Source organism: Zalophus californianus, chromosome 3, assembly GCF_009762305.2.
Source record: "Zalophus californianus isolate mZalCal1 chromosome 3, mZalCal1.pri.v2, whole genome shotgun sequence".
NCBI lineage: Eukaryota > Metazoa > Chordata > Mammalia > Carnivora > Otariidae > Zalophus > Zalophus californianus.
This window is the reverse complement of record NC_045597.1, coordinates 54,354,688-54,377,621: the sequence shown is the minus strand read 5'-3', so window position 1 is coordinate 54,377,621 and position 22,934 is coordinate 54,354,688. Positions and strand designations below refer to the sequence as shown.

The 22,934-nt window shown below is 35.2% G+C and overlaps 1 protein-coding gene across 8 annotated transcripts in view; it reads left to right on the top strand.

Annotated features, from left to right (window-relative positions):
• Window positions 1–20,282, top strand: part of CCDC122 (coiled-coil domain containing 122) — a 32,875-nt gene extending 12,593 nt beyond the window's left edge. For 6 of the 8 annotated variants that reach the window (XM_027591396.2, XM_027591402.2, XM_027591400.2 and 3 more), the window contains 3 exons: window positions 8,372–8,770; window positions 9,711–9,827; window positions 18,477–20,280. In XM_027591396.2, the coding sequence (XP_027447197.1) occupies window positions 8,372–8,770; window positions 9,711–9,827; window positions 18,477–18,626 (666 nt within the window). In that variant the 3' untranslated portion in view covers window positions 18,627–20,280. Of the gene's footprint in view, window positions 1–8,371; window positions 8,771–9,710; window positions 9,828–12,399; window positions 13,137–18,476 lie in introns of those variants that run through there. The other 2 variants (XM_027591397.2, XM_027591399.2) reach the window with 2 other exon arrangements.
• Window positions 20,283–22,934: the final 2,652 nt, after the last annotated feature.

The following is a 22,934-nucleotide window of genomic DNA, read 5'->3' as shown; positions in this document are numbered from 1 at the left end:
TTGTTTTGGTGAGAGGATCTATAAAATTTGGTGAAGAGATATAAATAGCAAATAGAAGGAAGGAATTAAGGCTGGCTCCCAAAGTAGTACCATTAGTTAATTAGTTTGGGAAACTAGGGGAGTGGCAATTTGCATTTTTGGTCCCAGATCCTCATCTTTGTCTATAGTTACACCCTTGCCATGTATCATTACAGTAGGTGATCATACTTCTACCCTTTGACTGTGAGTTTCATCATGTGACTAACTGGGATATTACCAAGTATTATAAATAGAAGCTTGAAAAAGCTCTTCCATAATTGGACTTTCATTCTTTTGCATCTCCTGTCATCTTGAGGACATGCCTAACCTAGCCCCCTAGAGGATAAGATACATATGAAGCAAAGCCAAGATACCACAGCCACCCAGTCAGCCAAACCAAACCATCTTACAGCCAGTCAAGCCCAGACATTTGAGCAAATCTAACCAGTGTCAACATCTGGCCAACTCCAACTGTTCTCACTCCTGTGAGCAATAAATATTAATTGTCACTGAGGTCTTATGGTTCTGACAATAGATAAGTAATGCAAGGAAGAACAGGATGGGAAGGGGAGTAGGATTAGTCTGACTGGTCTGATTTGAGATGGCCAGTGGCACCTGGGTGTAGGACTCAACAGCCACTATGTTCTGTGAATCATCAGCATATATGTAGCTCAATATGTAAGTATGGATAAGATTACCCAAGGAGTATACATAGAATGAGCAGAGGAAATTATGATAATTGCACCCTGAAGAAGACCTGTATTTGAAGGAACAATTGAGATTGAGAAGGAATGCTCAGATATCTGAGAACCAGAGAAGAATGGTGGTGTGAAAAGTAGGTTTTAAAAAGGAGGTGCTGGTGAGAAATGCCAACTGTCCCAGAGAGGTAAGGCAGACATCTTTATACTCATTTACAAATGAAGAAAGTGAGATTTGGATAGGGCAATTAAGTTTGCTATGTATGATCATACCAACTAGTAAATGGCAGTAAGGCCCTGGAACCCAGACCTTTTGATTTTTACCCTAGGGCTTTATCATTTTTATCGTATTAACTTTCTTCAGTGAGTACTTCTGATGTCCATAAATATATTATTTAAATGATTATAGAGTAACTTTTACAAATAAATGTTAACACAAATGATAAAATTTTTAAAAAATTTTTTATTAACACATAATGTATTATTTGTTTCAGGGGAACAGGTCTGTAATTCAGCACTCTTACACAATTCACAGCACTCACCATAGTACTTACCCTCCCTAATGTCCATCCCCCAGCCACCCTTTCTTTCCCACCCCATCACCCTCCACTCCAGCAACCCTCAGTTTATTTCCTGAGATTTAGCATCTCTTATGGTTTGTCTCCCTCTCTGATTTTGTCTTGTTTCATTTTTCCCTCTGTTCCCCTATGATCCTCTGTCTTGTTTCTCAAATTCCTCCTATCAGTGAGATCATAGGATACTTGTCTTTCTCTGATTGACTTATTTCACTCAGCATAACACCGTCCAGTTCCATCCACGTCGTTGCAAATGGCAAGATTTCATTTTTTGATGGCTGCATAATATTCCATTGTATATATATACCACATCTTTATTCATCTGTTGATGAACATCTTGGCTCTTTCCATAGTTTGGCTATTATGGACATTGCTGCTATAAACATTGGGGTGCATCTGCTCCTTCGGATCACTACATTTTTATCTTTGGGGTAAATACCCAGTAGTGCAATTGCGGGTCATAGGGTAGCTTTATTTTCAATTTTTTGAGGAACCTCCATACCGTTTTCCAGAGTGGCTGCACCAGCTCGCATTCCCACCAACAGTGTAGGAGGGTTTCCCTTTCTCCACATCCTTGCCAGCATCTGTTGTTTCCTGACTTGTTAATTTCAGCCATTCTGACTGGTGTGAGGTGGTATCTCATTGAGGTTTTGATTTGGATTTCCCTGATGCCGAGTGATGTTGAGCACTTTTTCATGTGTTTGTTGGCCATTTGGATGTCTTTGCAGAAATGTCTGTTCAGGTCTTCTGCCCATTTCTTGATTGGATTATTTGTTCTTTGGGTGTTGAGTTTGATAAGTTCTTTATAGATTTTGGATACTAGCCCTTTATCTGATATGTCATTTGCAAATATCTTCTCCCATTCTGTCAGTTGTCTTTTGGTTTTGTTGACTTGTTTTCCTTTGTTGTGCAAAAGCTTTTTATCTTGATGAAGTCCCAATATTTCATTTTTACTCTTGCTTCCCTTGCCTTCAGAGCTGTGTCTAGGAAGAAGTTGCTGAGGTCAAAGAGGTTGCTGCCTGTGTTTTCCTCTAGGATTTTGATGGATTCCTGTCTCACATTTTGGTCTTTTATCCATTTTAGTCTATTTTTATGTGTGGTGTAAGGAAATGGTCCAGTTTCATTCTTCTGCGTGTGGCTATCCAATTTTCCCAACCATTTGTTGAAGAGACTGTCTGTTTTCCATTGGACATTCTTTACTGCTTTGTCGAAGATAAGTTGACCATAGAGTTGAGGGTCCATTTCTGGGCTCTCTATTCTGTTTCATTGATCTTTGTGTCTGTTTTTGTGCCAGTACTATACTGTCTTGATGATTACAGCTTTGTAATAGAGCTTAAAGTCCAGAATTGTGATGCCACCTGCTTTGCTTTTCTTTTTCAACATTCCTCTGGCTATTCGGGGTCTTTTCTAGTTCCATACAAATTTTAGGATTATTTGTTCTATTTCTTTGAAAGAAGTTGATGGTATTTTGATAGGGATTGCATTAAATGTGTAGATTGCTCTAGGTAGCATAGACATTTTCACAATATTTCTCTTCCAATCCATGAGCATGGAACGTTTTTCCATTTCTTTGTGTGTTCCTCAATTTCTTTCATGAGTATTCTATAGTTTTCTGAATACAGAATCCTTGCCTCTTTGGTTAGATTTATTCCTAGGTATCTTACGGTTTTGGGTGCAATTGTAAATGGGAATGACTCCTTAATTTCTCTTTCTTCTGTCTTGTTGTTGGTGTATAGAAATGCCACTGATTTCTGTGCATTGATTTTATATCCTGCCACTTTACTGAATTCCTGTATGAGTTCTAACAGTTTTGGAGTGGAGTCTTTTGGGTTTTCCACATAAAGTATCATATCATCTGCAAAAAGTGAGAGTTTCACTTCTTCTTTGCCTTTTATTTCTTTTTGTTGTCTGATTGCTGAGGCTAGGACTTCTAGAACTATGTTGAACAGCAGTGGTGATGGTGGACATCCCTGCCGTGTTCCTGACCTTAGGGGAAAAGTTCTCAGTTTTTCCCCATTGAGTATGATATTCACTGTGGGTTTTTCATAGATGGCTTTTATGATATTGAGGTATGTACCCTCTATCCCTACACTGTGAAGAGTTTTAATCAAGAAAGGATGCTGTACTTTGTCAAATGCTTTTTCTGCATCTACTGAGAGGATCATATGGTTCTTTTTTTTTTTAAGATTTATTTATTTATTTATTTGACAGAGAGACAGAGAGCACAAGTAGGCAGAGGGGCAGGCAGAGGAGCAGGCATAGGGAAAGGGAGAAGCATTCTCTCCGCCGAGCAGGGAGCCCGATGCGGGGCTTGATCCCAGGGCCCTGGGAACATGAGCTGAGCTGAAGGCAGACGCTTAACCAACTGAGCCACCCAGGAGCCCCAGGATCATATGGTTCTTGTTCTTTCTTTTATTAATGTATTGTATCACATTGATTGATTTGCAGATGTTGAACCAACCTTGCAGCCAGGAATAAATCCTACTTGGTCGTGGTGAATAATCCTTTTAATGTACTGTTGGATCTTATTGGCTAGTATTTTGGTGAGAATTTTTGCATCCATGTTCATCAGGGATATTGGTTTATAGTTCTTTTTGATTATTGGGGGTCTTTGTCTGATTTTGGGATCAAGGTAATGCTGGCCTCTTAAAATGAGTTTGGAAGTTTTCCTTCCATTTCTATTCTTTGAAACAGCTTCAGAAGAATAGGTATGAATTCTTCTTGAAATGTTTGGTAGAATTCCCCTGGGAAGCCATCTGGCCCTGGGCTCTTGTTTGTTGGGAAATTTTTGATTACTGCTTCAATTTCCTTACTGGTTATGGATCTGTTCAGGTTTTCTATTTCTTCCTGGTTCAGTTTTGGTAGTTTATACGTCTCTAGGAATGCATCCATTTCTTCCAGATTATCTACTTTGCTGGCATATAGTTACTCATATGTTCTTAAAATTGTTTGTATTTCTTTGGTGTTGATTGTGATCTCTCCTCTTCTGTTCATGATTTTATTTATTTGGGTCCTTTCTCTTTTCTTTTTGATCAGTCTGGCCAGGGGTTTATCAATCTTGTTAATTCTTTCAAAGTACAAGCTCCTTGTTTCGTTGATCTGTTCTACTGTTCTTTTGGTTTCTATTTCATTGATTTCTGCTCTGATCTTTATTATTTCTCTTCTCCTGCTGGGTTTAGGCTTTATTTGCTGTTCTTTCTCCAGCTCCCTTAGCTGTAGGGTTAGGTTGTGTATTTGAGACCTTTCTTGTTTCTTGAGAAAGGCTTGTATTGCTATGTACTTTCCTCTTAGGACTGCCTTTGCGGCATCCCAAAGATTTTGAACCGTTGTGTTTTCATTTTCATTTGTTTCCATTAATTTTTTAAATTCTTCTTTAATTTCCTGGTTGACCCATTCATTCTTTAGTAGGATGCTCTTTAGCCTCCATGTATTTGAGTTCTTTCCAACTTTCCTCTTATGATTGAGTTCTAGTTTCAAAGCACTGTGGTCCAAAAATATGCAGGGAATGATCCCAATCTTTTGGTACAGGTTGAGACCTGATTTGTGACCCAGGATGTGATCTATTCTAGAGAATGTTCCATGGGCACTAGAGAAGAATGTGTATTCTGTTGCTTTGGGATGGAATGTTCTGAATATATCTGTGAAGTCCATCTGGTCCAGTGTGTCATTTAAAGCCTTTATTTACCTGTTGATCTTTTGCTTAGATGATCTGTCCATTTCAGTGAAGGGGGGTATTAAAGTCCCCTACTATTATTGTATTATTGTCAATGTATTTCTTTAATTTTGTTATTAATTGGCTTATATAATTGGCTGCTCCCATGTTAGGGGCATAGATATTTAAAATTGTTAGATCGTCTTGTTGGATAGACCCTTTAAGTATGATGTAGTGTACTTCCTCATCTCTTATTATAGTCTTTGGTTTAAAATCTAATTTGTCTGATATAAGGATTGCCACCCCAGCTTTCTTTTGGTGTCCATTAGCATGGTAAATGGTTTTCCACTCCCTCACTTTAAACCTGCCGGTGTCTTTGGATCTAAAATGAGTCTCTTGCAGACAGCATATCGATGGGTCATGCTTTTTTATCCAATCTGATACCCTGTGTCTTTTGATTGGGGCATTTAGCCCATTTACATTCAGGGTAACTATTGAAAGATATGAATTTAGTGCCATTGTATTGCCTTTAAAGTGACTGTTACTGTATATTGTCTCTGTTCCTTTCTGGTCTATGTTACTTTTAGGCTCTTTCTTTGCTTAGAAGACCCCTTTCAATATTTCTTGTAGGGCTGGTTTGATGTTTGCAAATTCTTTTAGTTTTTGTTTGTCCTGGAACCTTTTTATCTCTCCTTCTATTTTCAATGACAGCCTAGCTGGATATAGTGTTCTTGGCTGCCTATTTTTCTCATTTAGTGCTCTGAATATATCATGCCAGTCCTTTCTGGCCTGCTAGGTCTCTGTGGATAGGTCTGCCAATCTAATGTTTCTACCGTTGTGGGTTACAGACCTCTTGTCCTGAGCTGCTTTCAGGATTTTCTCTTTGTCTCTGAGACTCGTAAGTTTTACTATTAGATGTCGCGGTGTTGACCTATTTTTATTGATTTTGGGGGGGTTCTCTGTGCCTCCTGGATTTTGATGCCTATTTCCTTCCCCAAATTAGGGAAGTTCTCTGCTATAATTTGCTCCAATATACCTTCTGCCCCTCTCTTCTTCTTCTGGGATCCCAATTATTCTAATGTTGTTTCGTTTTATGTTATCACTTATCTCTCAAATTCTGCCCTCATGATCCAGTAGTTGTTTATCTCTTTTTCTCAGCTTCTCTATTCTCCATCATTTGATCTTCTATATCACTAATTCTCTCTTCTGCCTCATTTATCCTAGCAGTTAGAGCCTCCATTTTTTATTGTAGCTCATCAATAGCCTTTTTTTATTTTGATTTGGTTAGATTTTAGTTCTTTTATTTCTCCAGAAAGGGATTCTCTGGTATTTTCTTTGCTTTTTTCAAGCCCAGCTAGTATCTTTATAATCGTCATTCTGAACTCTAGTTCCAACATCTTACTAATGTCTGTATTGATTAGGTTCCTGGCAATCGGTACTGCCTCTTGTTCTTTTTTTTGAGGTGAGTTTTTCCGTCTTGTATTTTGTCCGGAGGAGAATAGATGAATGAGAGAACAAAATGCTAAAAAAATGCTAAAAGGGTAACAAAGGCCCCAGAAAAATATACACTAAACAAATCAGAAGAGACCTGAAACCCGGGGGAAAGGAAAGGGGGGAAAATGAATATGATCAGCCTGGTGAAAATAACAGAGCCACACACTAGATTTTGGGTGTATTTTTGTCTGTTAGAAGAAATTGCCTCCCAAAATTTTAAAGAAAGAAATACACACACACACACACACACACACACACACACACACACACACACAAATAAGGGTAAATACAATGAAGGGATAGAATATGACTGTAAAGACGAAAATTAAAAAAGATTTTTTAAAAGGAATTGATAAGTTGGTTGAAAAAAGAATGAAAAAAATTTAAAAAAAAAGATTGTGAACAGGCGGGAGACTAGGACAACGTCATACACTAGATTTAGGGTATATTTTGGTCTGTTAGAAGAAACTGTATCCCAAAATTTTAAAGAAAAACTTATATATATTCAAAAAGTAAGGTTAAATACAATGAAGAGATAGAATATGACTGTAAAATGAAAAATTAGAAAAGATGTTAAAAAAGGGATTGATAAGCTGTTGGTTGAAAAAGGAAAGAAGAAAAATTCAACTAAAAAAATAGAAAAAGAAGAAAATAAAATTAAAAAAATTAACTTTGAAAGACTAAAGAATCATGGGGGAAAAAGCCATGAATTCTATGTGCTGTACTCCCTTAGTGTGGGGGTTTTGCCATTCTCATTGATTGGTAAACTTGGTCTTGGCTGGCTGTTCTTGCTAATCATCTGGGGGAGGGGCCTGTTGCAGTGATTCTCAAATGTCTTTGCCTGAGGCAGAATTGCCCCGCCCTTGCTAGGGGCTAGGCTAAGTAATCTGCTCCGGTTTGCTGTAGCTTTTGTTCCCTGCAAGCTTTCTGTACAGCTTTGGAGGACAAGAATGAAAATGGAGGCCTCCCAGTCTCTGGTCCCAGAGGAGCCTAGAGCTCAGGGCCCCACTCCTCAGTGTGCCCTCAGAGAAAAGCAGCCAGTCACTCCTGTCTCCCTGGTCTCTGGCTGCACTCTGTGCTCACCCGGCCTGTGACTGAGCATTTCTATCTCTGGTACCCGACCCCATGTGGAGTCTCCAAACCCAGCAGATTCCTGCAGTGCGCTGCCGTGCCACTCCTCCCAGGGGAGGAAAAGGAGAGAGTCTCCCCAGATCTGCCACTTGTTGGGTCTCTGCTGGAAGAGCAGTGGCCAGACTGTGCCGCGGATGATGGTTTATGGCCACCCCGAGCTGAGAGCCCACTCCTCGGCTCCGTCTTTGCAGCCGGCTTCCCTGCTCCAATACCTGGGAGCTCTGCCATACTCAGGCACCCCCAGTCTTTCTGTGACCCTGAGGGTCCCAAGACCACACTGTCCCAGCAAGGGTTCCATCCCCCGCTTAGCCACTGGAGTGACGTCCCTCAGTGAACCAAACTTCTAAAAGTTCCGATCTTGTGCTCCACTGCTCTATTGCTCGCTGGTAGGGGCTGATGGAGGCTCCCTACCCCTGCGGTCTGTCTTCCCGTATATCGCCTCGGATTCACTTCTCCATATTTCCTACCTTCCAGAAAGTGGTCGCTTTTTTGTTCAGAGAGTTGCTGCTATTCTTTTCTTCAATCTCCTGTTGAGTTTGTAGGTACAAATGATAAAATTTTAATATTTTGAATTAGATGAACATTAAAAAGTAAGAAATATATAACTCTGGGCTCCCTTCAACATTATAAAATAATTTTGTTACTTATTGAATGGTTCCTTTTATTGTATATCAATTTTTCTATATCTGATAAATATGTATTTTTTATGTTGTGATTTTACTACAGACTTATGGATCAAAACAATAACATTCTTAATGTTGAATATCATGAATTAATAATAATAATATTGAAATATTTTACAGAATGAACTCCATAAACTTGAAAAACAAATAGCATCTGTCTCTGCAGAAACTAAAGAAACAGAAAGGCAGATTTATCAGCAAGATGCTGCCATAGAGCATGCCAAACTTCAGTGTGGGAACCTGGAAACTCAAATCAAATCCTTACATACAGAAAATGTCAAGCTTAAATTTGACATAGAAGCAGCCCAAGAAGACTTTGAGGAACACATGATAAGATATAATGAATATTATGCAAAAATAAAAGAGCATAAAGATAGTTTGGGGGAAGTAGAAAGCAAATGGTCATTCATGACTGCACTACATGAAAAACGAGATCTTGTTAAAAAACTAAAAACAACAAAAGAGGAACTTATGCAAAATCTCCAAAATCCAGAAGGAAATCGCATAAAACAAGTACAGGTTTGAAATACCACTTATCATAACTTTTTCTATTACTCCTTTTTTGCAAGTACACTTAGTAATACATTTATCATTAATAAAATGTCCATAGCTGCCTTAATTAGAGTCAGAAACTATTTTCACAACTTTTAAAAACTTAAATACATGGGTTATGTAACAACTACACCAAATGTACAAAGACATAAGGGAGTTGTTCTCAAATCCTCAGTGGATTAATAAAAATAGATGGTCAAACAAAATTGCAGTGAACAATTAATCCATTGTTTCAGAAAGTGTGACTCACAAAAATGTTGAAGCCCTATCTTCTTAGGCTAATGGATCTGACCAATTCAAATCAATTTTGTATGCTTAATGCTATTATATAAACAATAACAATTAATAATTGTACCTTATTAATTTTTCTTTTTTAATACTATTTTAAATACTTTAAATTTAAAATAAATTTTAAATACTACTATGTAGTATTTTTAATACTATTTTTTGAAGACAATGGGAGATATAAACTCAATATATCTGTCATTTCTTGCTAGAGAATTTAAAAGTATCCTTTATACTGTTATTGGGCAATTGCCCCTATGACTACCGCTTTTCTTAGTTTTAATTTAAGATTTTTATTTTTATTATTTTTTTAATTTAAATTCAATTTAATTAACATATACTATATTATGAGTTACTGTTGCTGGGCAATGGCCAGTATGACATGACTACCACTTTTTTTTATATCTTACTTGCACTTATTAATTTTAAGTTTTTAAATCAAAGGTTTATTTGTTTGAATAACAGTTCTTTATTTGTACCTATAAAAATAATATTCTAATCCTGTTTACTGAAATTAAATGTGATGGTTAGTTTTTTTAAATTATAGAAATACTGAAAATGTTGGACTTATATTGACCATTCATTGTTTGACTTGTATATTTTAAACTTTATAAACATACAGGAAGACATTACAAAGTTAAAGGATAAAATTATAACTATAAAAGAATCTATCACTGAAAAAACTTGTTTTCTTGAAGAAGAAAAAAAGACACATGAAAAATTAAGAAAAGAAATAGAGGTAAGTCTTAATTATCTGATTTCAATGTTTTACGGTATTTCTTAAGCTTATACCATATTTATAATTTACATAGTTTACTCTCAATTTCTAAAACAGCTAGAGAACAAAAAAGAACTATAAAAAGTAAAGTTCAAATCATTAATAGAGATAACTCCCTCATTTAGATACTTAAATATGTGGAATGTATTCAAACAAAGCAAGCACTCATTCCTATTAAAATGTGGCCTAGAATTATTATAGGTCTTATTCCACCAACACCTTGGTTCTCAATTAATGTCTAGAAAGCAGAGATTATCAAGTGAAAAAGGATGACCATTACTAGAGAGACATCAGAAACTCTTTAAAATAGAGTAAGAGACAATGGAAGTCATTAGTATTCTAAACCTCTCTGACTTTATATTTTCTATTATTAAAAATTAAAAAACCTGATATGCAAAACTGAAAGTGAGATTGAATTTGGGGTACCACTAGTAGACTTTTTTTTTTTAAAGATTTTATTTATTTGACAGAGAGAGACACAGCGAGAGAGGGAACATAAGCTCGGAGAGTGAGAGAGGGAGAAGCAGGCTTCCTACCAAGCAGGGAGCCCAATGTGGGGCTCGAACCCTGGACCCTGGGATCATCACCTGAGCCAAAGGCAGACACTTAACGACTGAGCCACCCAGGCGCCCCTGGGGTACCACTAGTAGATTTCTATGGTCATTATTAAATGAATGGAGAACAAAAATGGAAAAGAATCTGTTGTTGAGGGCAAGTAATTTTCACCCTTAAGACATTAATTTGAAAACTAAAAAGATGCATTTACTTGTGATTAATTTGCTTGTGGCTAATTTGCCACAATAAGAAAGCATCTGAGGAATTTGAAGATAAAAATCCTCACCTTTACAAAACATTTATCTAAGAAACATCATTACTTTATCTTACATTTTTCTAGTAATCTGAATAAGTGATTATTTTTTTACCTTCTAGATCAAGATTTATTATAAAATTATAAATAGACACTATCAGTGGCATTAAAATAGAAATAAAATGATTAATGAAATAGAAATAAGAATACAGATATAATCAATCATAAATGGTACAAACAAAATAGGTTAGCCATATGGAAAAATAAAGCAAATTTAGAAATAAAATTGTATTTCTGTCTTATAATACACACATATAACCATTTCCAGGAAGATTAAAGACAATATAGGAGACAAACTTACCCACTTGTGTCAGAGAAGTATTTCTTTTAAAAGACACACACTCAAACTGCATGATTAAATATTACTTTTGACAATATCATAAATTTCTAGATTATTAATAATAAATGCACCATAACAATAGAGAAGAGAAAACTCATTTTGAGAGAAGGTATTTGTGATTTATATAAGTGACTAAGAGATAAGATGTCAAACCAGTAGAACATTGAGCATATGATATGAAAAGTCTTATTTTTTGAAACATGAATATCCAAAAAATAATGGGAAAAATTACTAACCTAATTAATAATAACCGACTAATAATTAAAACCACAATGGGGTCCCATATTTAGTCCCTCAGTTTATCAATATTATAGTTGGCAATATGTGGAGCACTTGAATTTTAATATACTATTGGTATGAATGTAAATTGGTAAAAAGTATTTTGGAAAGGAATTTGAGATTACCTATTAATTTTTTACTCTAATCTTCATTGAGGTATAATTATAAGAGTAAGTACACAAATTAAAAGGTTTAGCTTGATTAATTTTGACTATGATATATATTTACACCCATGTTACCATTACCTAGATCAAGATGTAAAACTTGCCCATTCATGCTTAGGGAATTCTTTTGTACCCCTTTCCTTAGGCTACCACTATTCTGATTTTTAAAAACAACTTTATTGAGATACAATTCACCCATTGAAAGTGCATAAGTCAATGATTTTTGGTATATTCACAGATAATTTGTAACCATTACTTCAGTTAATTTTAGAAATTTTCATCACCTCAAAACAGAAATTCCATACCCATTAGCTGTGACCTCTCCATTTGTCTATTGTATTTACCTATATATATATATAGAGAGAGAGTGTTTTGATTTTCACTTTTCAAAGAGTAAACAATGTAATTCGGTACATTAACAAAATCGAAGGAGTTAAAAAGAAATAATTTGATAGTTGCAGAAACAGCATTAGACAAATTTCAACACCATTCATATAACAACTCTTAGCGAATTAAGAATAGAATTCTAGGAAATTTTCTCAGCCTAATTAAGGGCATCTATAAACCAACTTACAGCTAACAACATCATATTTACTATAAAATGTTGAATGATTTTCCCCCAAAGATTGGAAACAAGGCAAAGATGTATTATCCTACCTAAAACATATTAGAGGTCCTAATCAGTGCTATAAAGCAAGAGAAAATAAGGCATAAAGATTGTAAAGAAGTAAAATTATATTTACAGACAGCATGATTGCTTATGTAGAAAATCCTAAAGAATCTACAAAAAGACTAATAAACAAGTAAATTTAGTAAGGTCACAGGATAAAAGGTTAAAACAAAAAATCGTATTTTTTTCTATTCTATTTCCATTCTATATAGATTCCGTGAAGTAGCAACAAACAACTGAAAAGTGAAATGAAGAAAATAAAACTCTTCATTGACACTAAAGAACATAAAATATTTGCTAAGAAATTTAATGAAAAAAATTTGTAAAACTTCTACAATAAAAATATTAATGAGAAATTAAAGAACAATAAATGGAATGATATAATATGTTCATGATCTATAAAACTCAATATTTTAGTGTCAACTTTCTCCAAAAATAATCTATAGGTTCAACACCATTCCATAAAAAATTCCCAGTAGATATTTTTTGTAGAAATTTACAAGCTGTTCTAAAATTGATATACAAATGCAAAGGATCTAGCTAGCTAAAACAAACTTGAAAAAGAATAAAGTTGTAATATTGCCCTAACTGATATTAAGATTTATTATGAAGCTACAATTATTAAGAAACTGTAGTATTGGTGAAAGAATAAATAAATGGACCAATGGAACAACACAGTTCAAAAATCAATCACACTTTGTTAATTTGACAAAGATGTCAAGATAATTCCATGAAGAAAGGAAAGCCTTATCATAAATGGTGCTGGAACAACTGGATATCTGTTTGGAAACAATGAACCCCTGTGCCTACTTCACAACATACATAACACTGCATTTGAAGTAGATCAGAGATCTAAATGTAAAAGCTAAAACCGTAAAGCTTCTAGAAGAAACCATAGGAGAATATCTTCATTAAGATTTGGGTTAAACAAAGATTTCTTAGAACACAAAATGCACTAACCATAATGGAAAAAATTGATACATTGGACCTTAAACTTTGAAACCTCATTCTTCAAAAGATGCTCTCAAGAAAATGAAAAGATAGAGGTGCCTGGGGTGGCTCAGTTGGTTAAGCATCCGACTCTTGATTTTGGCTCAGGTTGTGATCTCTGGGTTGTGAGATTGAGCCCTACCCCCAACAGGGAGCCTGCTTAAGATTCTCTCTCTGCTGGGGCACCTGGGTGGCTCAGTCATTAGGCGTCTGCCTTCGGCTTGGGTCATGATCCCAGGGTCCTGGGATCTAGCCCCACATGGGCTCCTTGTTCAGTGGGAAGCCTGCTTCTCCCTCTCCCACTCCCCCTGCTTGTGTTCCCTCTCTCGCTCTCTCTCTCTCTGTCAAAAAATAAAATCTTTATATTAAAAAAAAGGATTCTCTCTCTACCTCTCCTTCCATGCCCACCCACCACCCCCTCCCCCTGCTTAAAAAAAAAAAGGAATGAAAAGACAAAATCACAGGAGTAAAAATATTTGCAATACATATAGCTGAGAGAAGACATATCAAAGGCCTATATATAAAGAACTCTTAACAATCCATTTTAAAAATGGGCAAAAGATATAAACAAATTTCACAGTAAGTACATGAAAAGATGCTCAGCATCTTTAACCACAAGGAAGTGAAAATTAAAACCACAGTATGATATTTCACAACCAATAGAAAGGTTAAAATTACAATGAATGATAATACCAAATGTCAAAAGTGTGGAGCAACTGAAAATCTCTTGCATTTTTGGTGAGATTATAAAATGGTGCAACTGCTTTAGAAAATGGTTTGGCAGTTTATTAAGAAGTTAGCACATACCTATTGTATGCTTCAACAATTCCATCCCTAGGTGTTTACTCAAGAAAAAAGAAAACATATGTCTTAAAATAAAACTTGCATATGAATGTTCACAGAAGCTTTATTCATAATAGCCCCAAAAGAGAAACACTACAAATGTCCCTCAAAAACAGAATGGATAAACAAATTGAGGAATTTCCGTGTTATGGAATACTATTCAGCGATAAAAAGAATGAAATACTGACACACACAACATGGGTGTATACATTTGTCAAAAGTCATTTAACCATAGCCTTAAAAATCTATGTATTTATACTTCCATAAATATGTTTAACCATAATTTTAGATTGAACAACCAGAAGAGAAGTTACAGGACATATTCAAATGGCAACCAGTGAGCTCCAAGTCTCTTAAGTGCAGCATTTTCTCCATGGTAAAACAGTGACATTTTAGGAGTCTTTGTTACATTCTGAACAATACAGAATTTAGTAATATATTTTATATAACATTCTTCTCAAAGTAGGGTAGCAGTCATTTGGTTTCCAAAAGCGGTCTCATTTTATTCATATATTTATTCAGTAATTTATTCAACTTAGTTATTGAGCTCATACTATGTGCTAGTTACTCTTTTTAGGCTGACAATGGAGTGGTGAATAAAATAGCACGTGACTCCTTCACTTTTCTATGTGTGTGCTACATTCTTCATAAAACCCTTTCTAATATATGTCTTCATGAACTTGCCTTCTAGTTGGAGAGACAGACCTAAACAAGATGTGTAAGACATACAGCATGTTAGCTAAGGATAGGGTTAAGAACAAAAAAAAATGGAGCAGAGAAGGGAATATGTAATACATGTATTGCAGGGAGAGAGAAGGTGAAATATTAGATCTTGCAGCCATCAAAATCTTTACTGAGTAGGTCTCTTTCAGCAAAATCCTAAAAGAAGTGGAGCAAGGCATGCAGATCTGAGGAAGAGCTTTCCAGGAAAAAGAAAAAGCAAGTGTAAAGGTCTTAAGATAAGAACATATGTTGGCTTAGAGAATAGAAGAACACTGTGGCTAGAATGGAGGGAACAAAAAAAAAGTAGTGAAATGAGGTGAGATTTGGCTTATACAGGGCTTTGCTTTCTTTTTGCCACTGTGTTTTGTGGGCACCACCCCTCCTTCACTATTGCTCTTAGTTCTGCCTAGCCAGCAACAGTAATTAATGAGAGTAGTAGCCCATCTACTTCCTAGAGGCAAAAAGTTATGTTCTAGACAGAACCATTTACATCCTGAGTGCCTACAGATGTTCAAGGTTGAATATTAAGACACATATCAAAGTCTGAATGTAACCAGTAGAGGCTGAACAAATGCCTGTCTTTCAAGAAGGCTCACAATGCGACCTTTGCCTTTATAAATTCACTTCTTGTTTTTTTTTTTCCTTTGCTCATTTGTTGGTGGTGGTGGTGGTGGTGATGGTGGGGTGGGTGTGTGTGTGTGTGTGTGTGTGTGTGTGTGTGTGTGTGTGTGATGTGATGTCTTAATTGGTTGTGTTTGGGTTTTTTTGTTTGTTTAGTTTCAAGTTTTTATTAAATTCCATTAGTTACCAGAGGGGAGGTGGGTGGGTGGACAGGTGAAATAGGTGATGGGGATTAAGGACTGCACCTGTGGTGATGAGCACTGGGTGATATATCGAATTGTTGAATCACTATATTATACACGTGAAACTAATATAACACTATATGTTAACTGGAATTCAAATAAAACAAAATAAGATAAATGAAATATTGGCATGTGAAAAAAAATAAAGTCACTTTTTGGTCAAAACTGCCTTTTAGCCTTGTGAACTTAGAAACTTAATCTTGTTAGTGTCCCAGTGTTCAGTAGACATGGAGAGATGCTAGAAGAGTTCACAAGAAACTGATGTATAAAACTCATACCAGTTTATTAATTTACAATAATAAAACTCTCACGGAAACCAGATAACTTATGTCAGTCATTAGTGCTGCTTCTTCCTTATAAGGAAACTACAGTAGAAACCAAATTATCACAAGTTTTTAGTTAGTGAGCATGGAAATCAAGTCAGTCATCTGAGTTTGACTGTTCTTGGCCTCTGGCTCTGGGTGCTCAAGCCAATCTCCATAACAGTTATACTTGTGTCAGATAAATAGACCCTACCAGTGCATGACTCCTTCACCTTCCTGTGTATGTACTACATTCTTCACAAAACCTCTTCTGAAGATATTCTTTCTTTAGATACATTCTTTCTTTAGATACATCAATATCTTCTGTGACATCTAGCTCTGACTGGTGATCTGGGGTCCCCCTAAGGGGACTTTGCACATCTCTACTCTGATCCATTGTGTATTAGTTTCATAGCTTAACTATTGAAGAATAATTTTAGAGATATGCTACTGTGAAACTGACCAAATGTATTGATTAACCAAAAATTTGTTTTAGTTATTTTATTTCTATGAGTATATTCTATGAACAGGAGTATGGGCATATTTAGTTATTATACTCTCCCTATGAATATATTCTATTGAATATACCAATGAATATATATTATATATAAATATATATAGTGAATATATATTTTTAAATAGAAATATATTCAATGTTTAAAAAAATCTTTTGAATATAGCTTCATATCTAATATGTTTCAATTTAAACTAATTTTAATCCTTTTCAAATCATTTTTTTATTTTGCCAACATACCAGTAGGCCTGGTTCACCAACTTCAATGAATTATCTGAATTTACAGAATTAAGAAAAACTGGAGACTTAAAAAGACAAAGTTTATAGAAATTTATGTGAATTTTTAGTTGACAAGTTTTCACTTCATTTTTACAGCAGTACTTTAGAATACTTAGAGTGTCTTGGTCCCTGTTCCTCTGCTACTGCTGCAGAGTTGTGTTTCAATATAATTGATTTCCTTTGTAATCGTGCATGTTTTATTTGATGCATTAAAAACATTATTCTAAGGAGTCCATACTCTTCACCATACTGTTGAAAGAACCCATGGCATAATAAAGGTAAAGAAGCCATGCTGAGGTAGGAGCTTGGAAACAGGGAGTACCCTTTGCTGGGGGAAAAGCAGAGAGGAGATTCAAGATGTGGAGAAATTTGAACCCTCACACAGGAATCATGGGGATGTAAAAATGGTGCCGTCACTATGGAAAATAATCTGGCAATTCCTCAAGTGGTTGAACATAGAATTACCATATGATCTTAGTTCTACTCCTAGGTATAGACCCTAGAGAAGTGAAAATATAAATCCACACAAAAACTTGCACATGAATGTTCATAACAGCATTGTTCATAATAGCCAAAAACTGGAAACAAATGTCCATTATCTGATGAATTGGGTAAATAAAATTTGGTATTATTCTACAATGGAATATTATTTGGCAATAAAAAGTAATGAAGTACTAATACATGCCACAACATGGTAAACCCTTAAAAGGATTATGCTAAGTTGAAGAAGCCAATCAGAAAAGACCATGTACTGTATGATTACATTTATAAGAAATATCCAGAATAGGCAAATCTATATAAAGAGAAAGATTAGTAATTGTCTAGTGCTAAGACGGGGGGTGTGGGAATGGGAAGTCACTGCTAATGGGTACTATCTTTCTTTTTGAGGTAATGAAAATGTTCTCAAAATTGATTGTGGTAGCAGTTGTACAACTCTGAATGTACTAAAACCCATTGAATTGTCCACTTTAAAGGATGGATTGTATGATATGTGAATTATATCTCAATAAAGCTGTCTTAGAAGATTGGGTATTTTTTGTATAGCTAACACTAATATTAGGAATTTTTTCCTTTCTACTTTCTCATGGCCTGACACCAAAAGCCTTGCACTTTCCACTGTGCTTCATTGCCTTCCAGTGTAGTAGCACTGTCTGGCTCAGCATAAATATACTGCTCTACTTATTATTATGGACTATATGATCTTTTGGATCTTTGAGATGGATGGGTCTATGTTTCAATGAACCACTGGATATAGGGAATGAAACCATTTCTCCTAACTGGTAACTGTTTTGATAACTCGAAGGCACTCCATCACAGATGCTTTGCTTGAATTCAGATCTCAAACACCATCACTTGCTAGCTATGAAGCCTTGGTTGAATTACTTAAACTCTTAGATCTTCAGATTTTTTTGTACAAAAATGGAGATAATAATATCTACCACATCATATGGTATTATAAGAATTTAATTATATCTAAAAAACTCTCAGTATAGTATCTAACATGTAATAAGTGTTGAATAGTTATTATTACTGTTTTTTAACTGTATTTATTTTATAATTATATATTTATATATTTTATAAAAGTTATTAAAAGTAATAACTTTTAACTGTATTTAACTTTTTAACTGTATTACCTGTTTATTTTTATTACCATTATCATTTACAGTGAGTAATTCCTAATCAAGTGTTTTCTTTAGAGTAGTCAAAATATCCTTTATGGCTATTTACTACTTACCCTTCTCAAGCCCTGTTGACATGTACTCTTCTTTTAATAGGTGCAACATAAGAGATATGGTGCAATTCTTAAGCGTTTGCATTGTCAGGTGAACAAGCTTCAGTCAAATAAAAGACAATGGCAATGGAACATTCACCAACTGGAAAAAACTGCAGCTGAACTAAGAAAACGCATTGGAATGAAAGATTAACATGGCCAAAGGGCAATGTAGAACAGACTATGCCAACAAAAATGATAGGACAAAAGGTTCAGAAAATTCTTTGGGTTCTTAACCAGCATCCACTAACAGAGGTCTGTTTTAATAACAGATACATTTTCTCTTTTTTTTTTTTAATCGGTTAATCTGTTTGCTAATGTGCCTTCCAAGCCTGCAATTGATAGCAGTAGATAGACAATAGGAATGCTTACAGAAGACTAGTGGAAGACTCTGTATAAATATTTCGAGTATGTAAGATATATTTCTATTTATGAATGCCTATTTATAAACGTGTTGCCTTCACTATCATATGAAGTAAAAATGTAGAAGAAAAGAAACACAAAGTTACAATGATTTAAATTGTTAAGATATTTTAAATGATTCTGTTTCAAGCTTTTTATTAAAACTTGCTTTTTTACCACTGTCTTCACGGTAGTCCATAAATAATGACATTTACAATAATGTTGTATGTTCAGTGCTTCAGGTATTTTACTTTTTATCTTATTCAGAAGGTAACAATCATTTTTTCTTTGTTATTAGATAACAGTTTTAGAGTGTTGCAAGGCATAAAATGTTTTGTTTACTTTTTCTCTTTAAATTCTTTTGTACTATTCTGTGAAAAATTTGAAGTTATAACATCATTATAAGGTAAATACCAGCTCTTAAAAAAAAATGTTAATGAGTGTAGACTACCGTGTATTTTTTTCTCACTGAGAGTTGTATGCTATTTCCATGACAACATTTCAAAATTTAACTTGTGCATATTAAGATAAAAGTGCTCCTTCTCATGGCTCCACTGAATCAAATTTTTAGGAACAGAAAAAATATTATTGAAGATAATGGTTTTTAAATATTTACTTTTAGGATTTAATGCTTTCAAAACAACAACATCAAAAAGGTATCTCAAGTTCATTTTCTCCTCACCTTTCTTCATGACTAAGACTAAGTAAGAGGATAGCTGATATAAAACCTGATATTAATAATCTTGTTATGTCTAACATTAATAATTCTATTATGAATTAACATGGCTATTATAGCTAACACTTCAAATGGCTTTGCTGTAACACAATCAACTTTGGCACATGACTCAGAAATGCAGTTACAAATAAAAATGGTTAAACGTACAGATTGTAGAGAGTACCCACTATGCTCAGCTGAAGACGAGGCTGAAACATTTTAAGGCTGATTGTATAAAAATATTTCAATTTAATTCACATATTTAAAAGGCTATTTTTATAACTATACTTCATAAATTTATTTACAGTTTATAAAAGAAAAATTCTAGTTTTCTAAACTCTTTTTAAGTTTATAATAGGTTTCAAAATATTTGTACCTGATAGCTAACTCCTTGAGTTATATTTGTGAAAGTTATTTTTCAATTAAGATATAACAAAAATAGGTTTAATCTGTTTAAGATAATGTGCCTATTTGAGAAAGTAATTTTCACTGTAGTGTTCTGAAATACTCATGATAATAATACATGTACCTATTTAAAATTTTGTGACAGAAGAAAGTATTATTTGAACAAGAACATTTTTCCTTTCCTTGCTCTTTATAATCTTGAAAATCATTTCAGATGATGGACGCTCTCAGATTAGCCAAGAAGAACTAAAGCTTGGGGTATCGTCAAGGCTGATCATATAGTTAGTGGATGTGATATCTCAACATGGTCACAAACTCTAAAGTTAGAAAATGAATTAATTTTAAAAATTTCTCCAGAACTTAACCTAGCTTAGAATATGAGCTCTTCTGCTTAATGGCCTTTGTCACATACACTTTTGTCTTAAAATTCAGTCTCTTTTGGGTTATCATTCAGTTCAGAATTCTGCTTCTTATTTTCTTCCTGGAAGTAACCTAAATTCCTGGGGCAGGGATTGGAAGGTACACTCATGTTGTTTTGTCATCAGGAGAAGGGTCCTGGTGCAAGTGCCATTCTCACTGGCCTCTGCAGAGGTGTAATCCATCTTCTTGGTCTTGAGCATTACCTTTATGCTGTACCTGCAGTAGTTTTCTCTAGTCAATGGGGTCAGCCTCCTTACCCAATCACAAAGCCTCTTCTGGTCATATTTAATTCTCTTTTTCTTTATGCAGGCCAAATTTTACCTCTTTGGGGCCTGCTATTCTACCCATGCATTCTTCCTTACTCAGATTTCTGGTATAAAATGAGTCATTCAAGTATCTCAGTGCTTTGGGGCTCAGCAAATTCTTCTCTCAAAATGGCCCTTTTCTGCAAAGTAAAGCTATGATTTCAATAATATTGTTTCTACTGCGAATTTTTAAAAAGCTTAATGTGAAGCTCAAAACTGATTAAGTGACTTAATTCTGAGTAGTGTCTGTCATGACTCCAGCCTGCTAGGTTCTATTACCTAAATGATCAGGAAAAGGTAACTAATGCAAGGAAGCAGTAGGAGGGAAAAAACCTATAGTTAAATATCAAAATATTACTTACTACATGTGCAATCTATGGGCAAATTATAATTGACCAATGTGAAGAAATTGATATCTGCTTTTAAGCCATATCTTAATAGCGGTGATTTCCATTGTCAAAGCAGCCATCATGGACACTGTCACGGCCAATATAAATGATCTATATGTTATCTGTTAGGCTATGTTCTTCCACTCAATTGATTAACCATGCTATTTTCCAAAACACTGCAGATGTGAAATAGCAACACTAATAACAGACTGAGTAACTACCCTGTGTCCTATTTGGCAATTTGTACACATTAGTTCATTTACAGAATAATGAGAATAATGGCTTAAAGTATATATTATCCTTGATTTACTGATGGGGAAACTGAGGCTTAGTAACTTGCTTAAGATCTTATCACATAAGTCATCAGGATCAGAGTTGAAATTCATTGCCCTATTTTTTTAGCTACATAAAATACCCTGTAAGAAATGATTCCAAGGCGGGTGCCTGGGTGGCTCAGTTGGTTAAGCAACTGCCTTCGGCTCGGGTCATGATCCTGGAGTCCTGGGGTCAAGTCCCGCATTGGGCTCCCTGCTCAGTGGGGAGTCTGCTTCTCCCTCTGACCCTCTTCCCTCTTGTGCTGTCTCTCACTCTCCCTCTCTCTCTCAAATAAATAAATAAAATCTTTAAAAAAAAAAAGAAATGATTCCAAGGCAAGCCTCAATTTTACTATGAATAAATAATTATTTGTATATTTAATCAATTTTTTTAATAGATTACAAGGCATAAGATGAATTTAACTAAAGAGAGAAATCTTATGATTAAAAAACAGGTTCCAAGGGTGCCTGGGTGATTCAGTCAGGTAAGCATCTGACTCTTGATCTCAGGGTCGTAGGATCGAGCCCTGTGTGGGGCTGTGTACTCAGTGTAGAGTGTGCTTGGGCTTCTGTCTCTCTCCCTCTCCCTCCCCCACTACTCCTCCCATTTCTCTCTCTCTCAAAAAATCTTTAAAAAAGGGGGGTTCCACATATAAGTCACAACACCATCCTAACAAGTGAGATAGGCTGAAAAGTTAATAACTCCTCTTGGATCCCTAAGAGAGGTAAGGACAGAGGAAAAACCACTGTCTCTGAAGTTGGAGAGACAGGTAGGCAAATACAGGAAGTCACAGTGACCAGAGCAGAGACTCATAAACCACCACGGGAAACAGTGTTAGGATAGCAAAACCTAACTGTAATTGATAAAATTTCTGGAGTCTTGGTGTAGACAACTCTAAGAGTTAAAAACTCCAGGGGAACCCAGTCAGAGGGAGGTCCCCACAATATTGTGAGATTTACCTCCAGATAAGAATTACATCTGACTTCTCAGGAACCATGCAAGCAAGCAGAGAATGATGTGAAATATTTAAAGTGTTGGAGAGTGGAAAAGCCCACCAACCTAGAATTCTGTACCCTGTGAAATTATCCTTCAGAAGTGAAGGAGCAGGAAATATTTTCTCAGACAAATTGAGGGAATATGTTGTCAGTAGACCTGCCTCACAGGAAATGTTAAAGAAGTTATTTAGAGAAAACAAAAATAATATAGGTCAGAAATTTAAATCTACATTTAAGGAAAAGCATCAAAGAAGGAATAAGTGAAGGTAAAACGAAAACTTTTACTTTTATTGTTCTTAATTAATCTAACAGATAATTTGTTCAAAATAGGGCGCCTGGGTGGCTCAGTTGGTTGGGCGTCTGCCTTCGCCTCTGGTCGTGATCCCAGGGTCCTGGGATCGAGTCCCACATCGGGCTCCCTACTCAGCAGGGAGCCTGCTTCTCCCTCTGCCTCTCTCTGTCTCTTATGAATAAATAAATAAATAAATCTTTAAAAAAACCAATTTGTTCAAAATA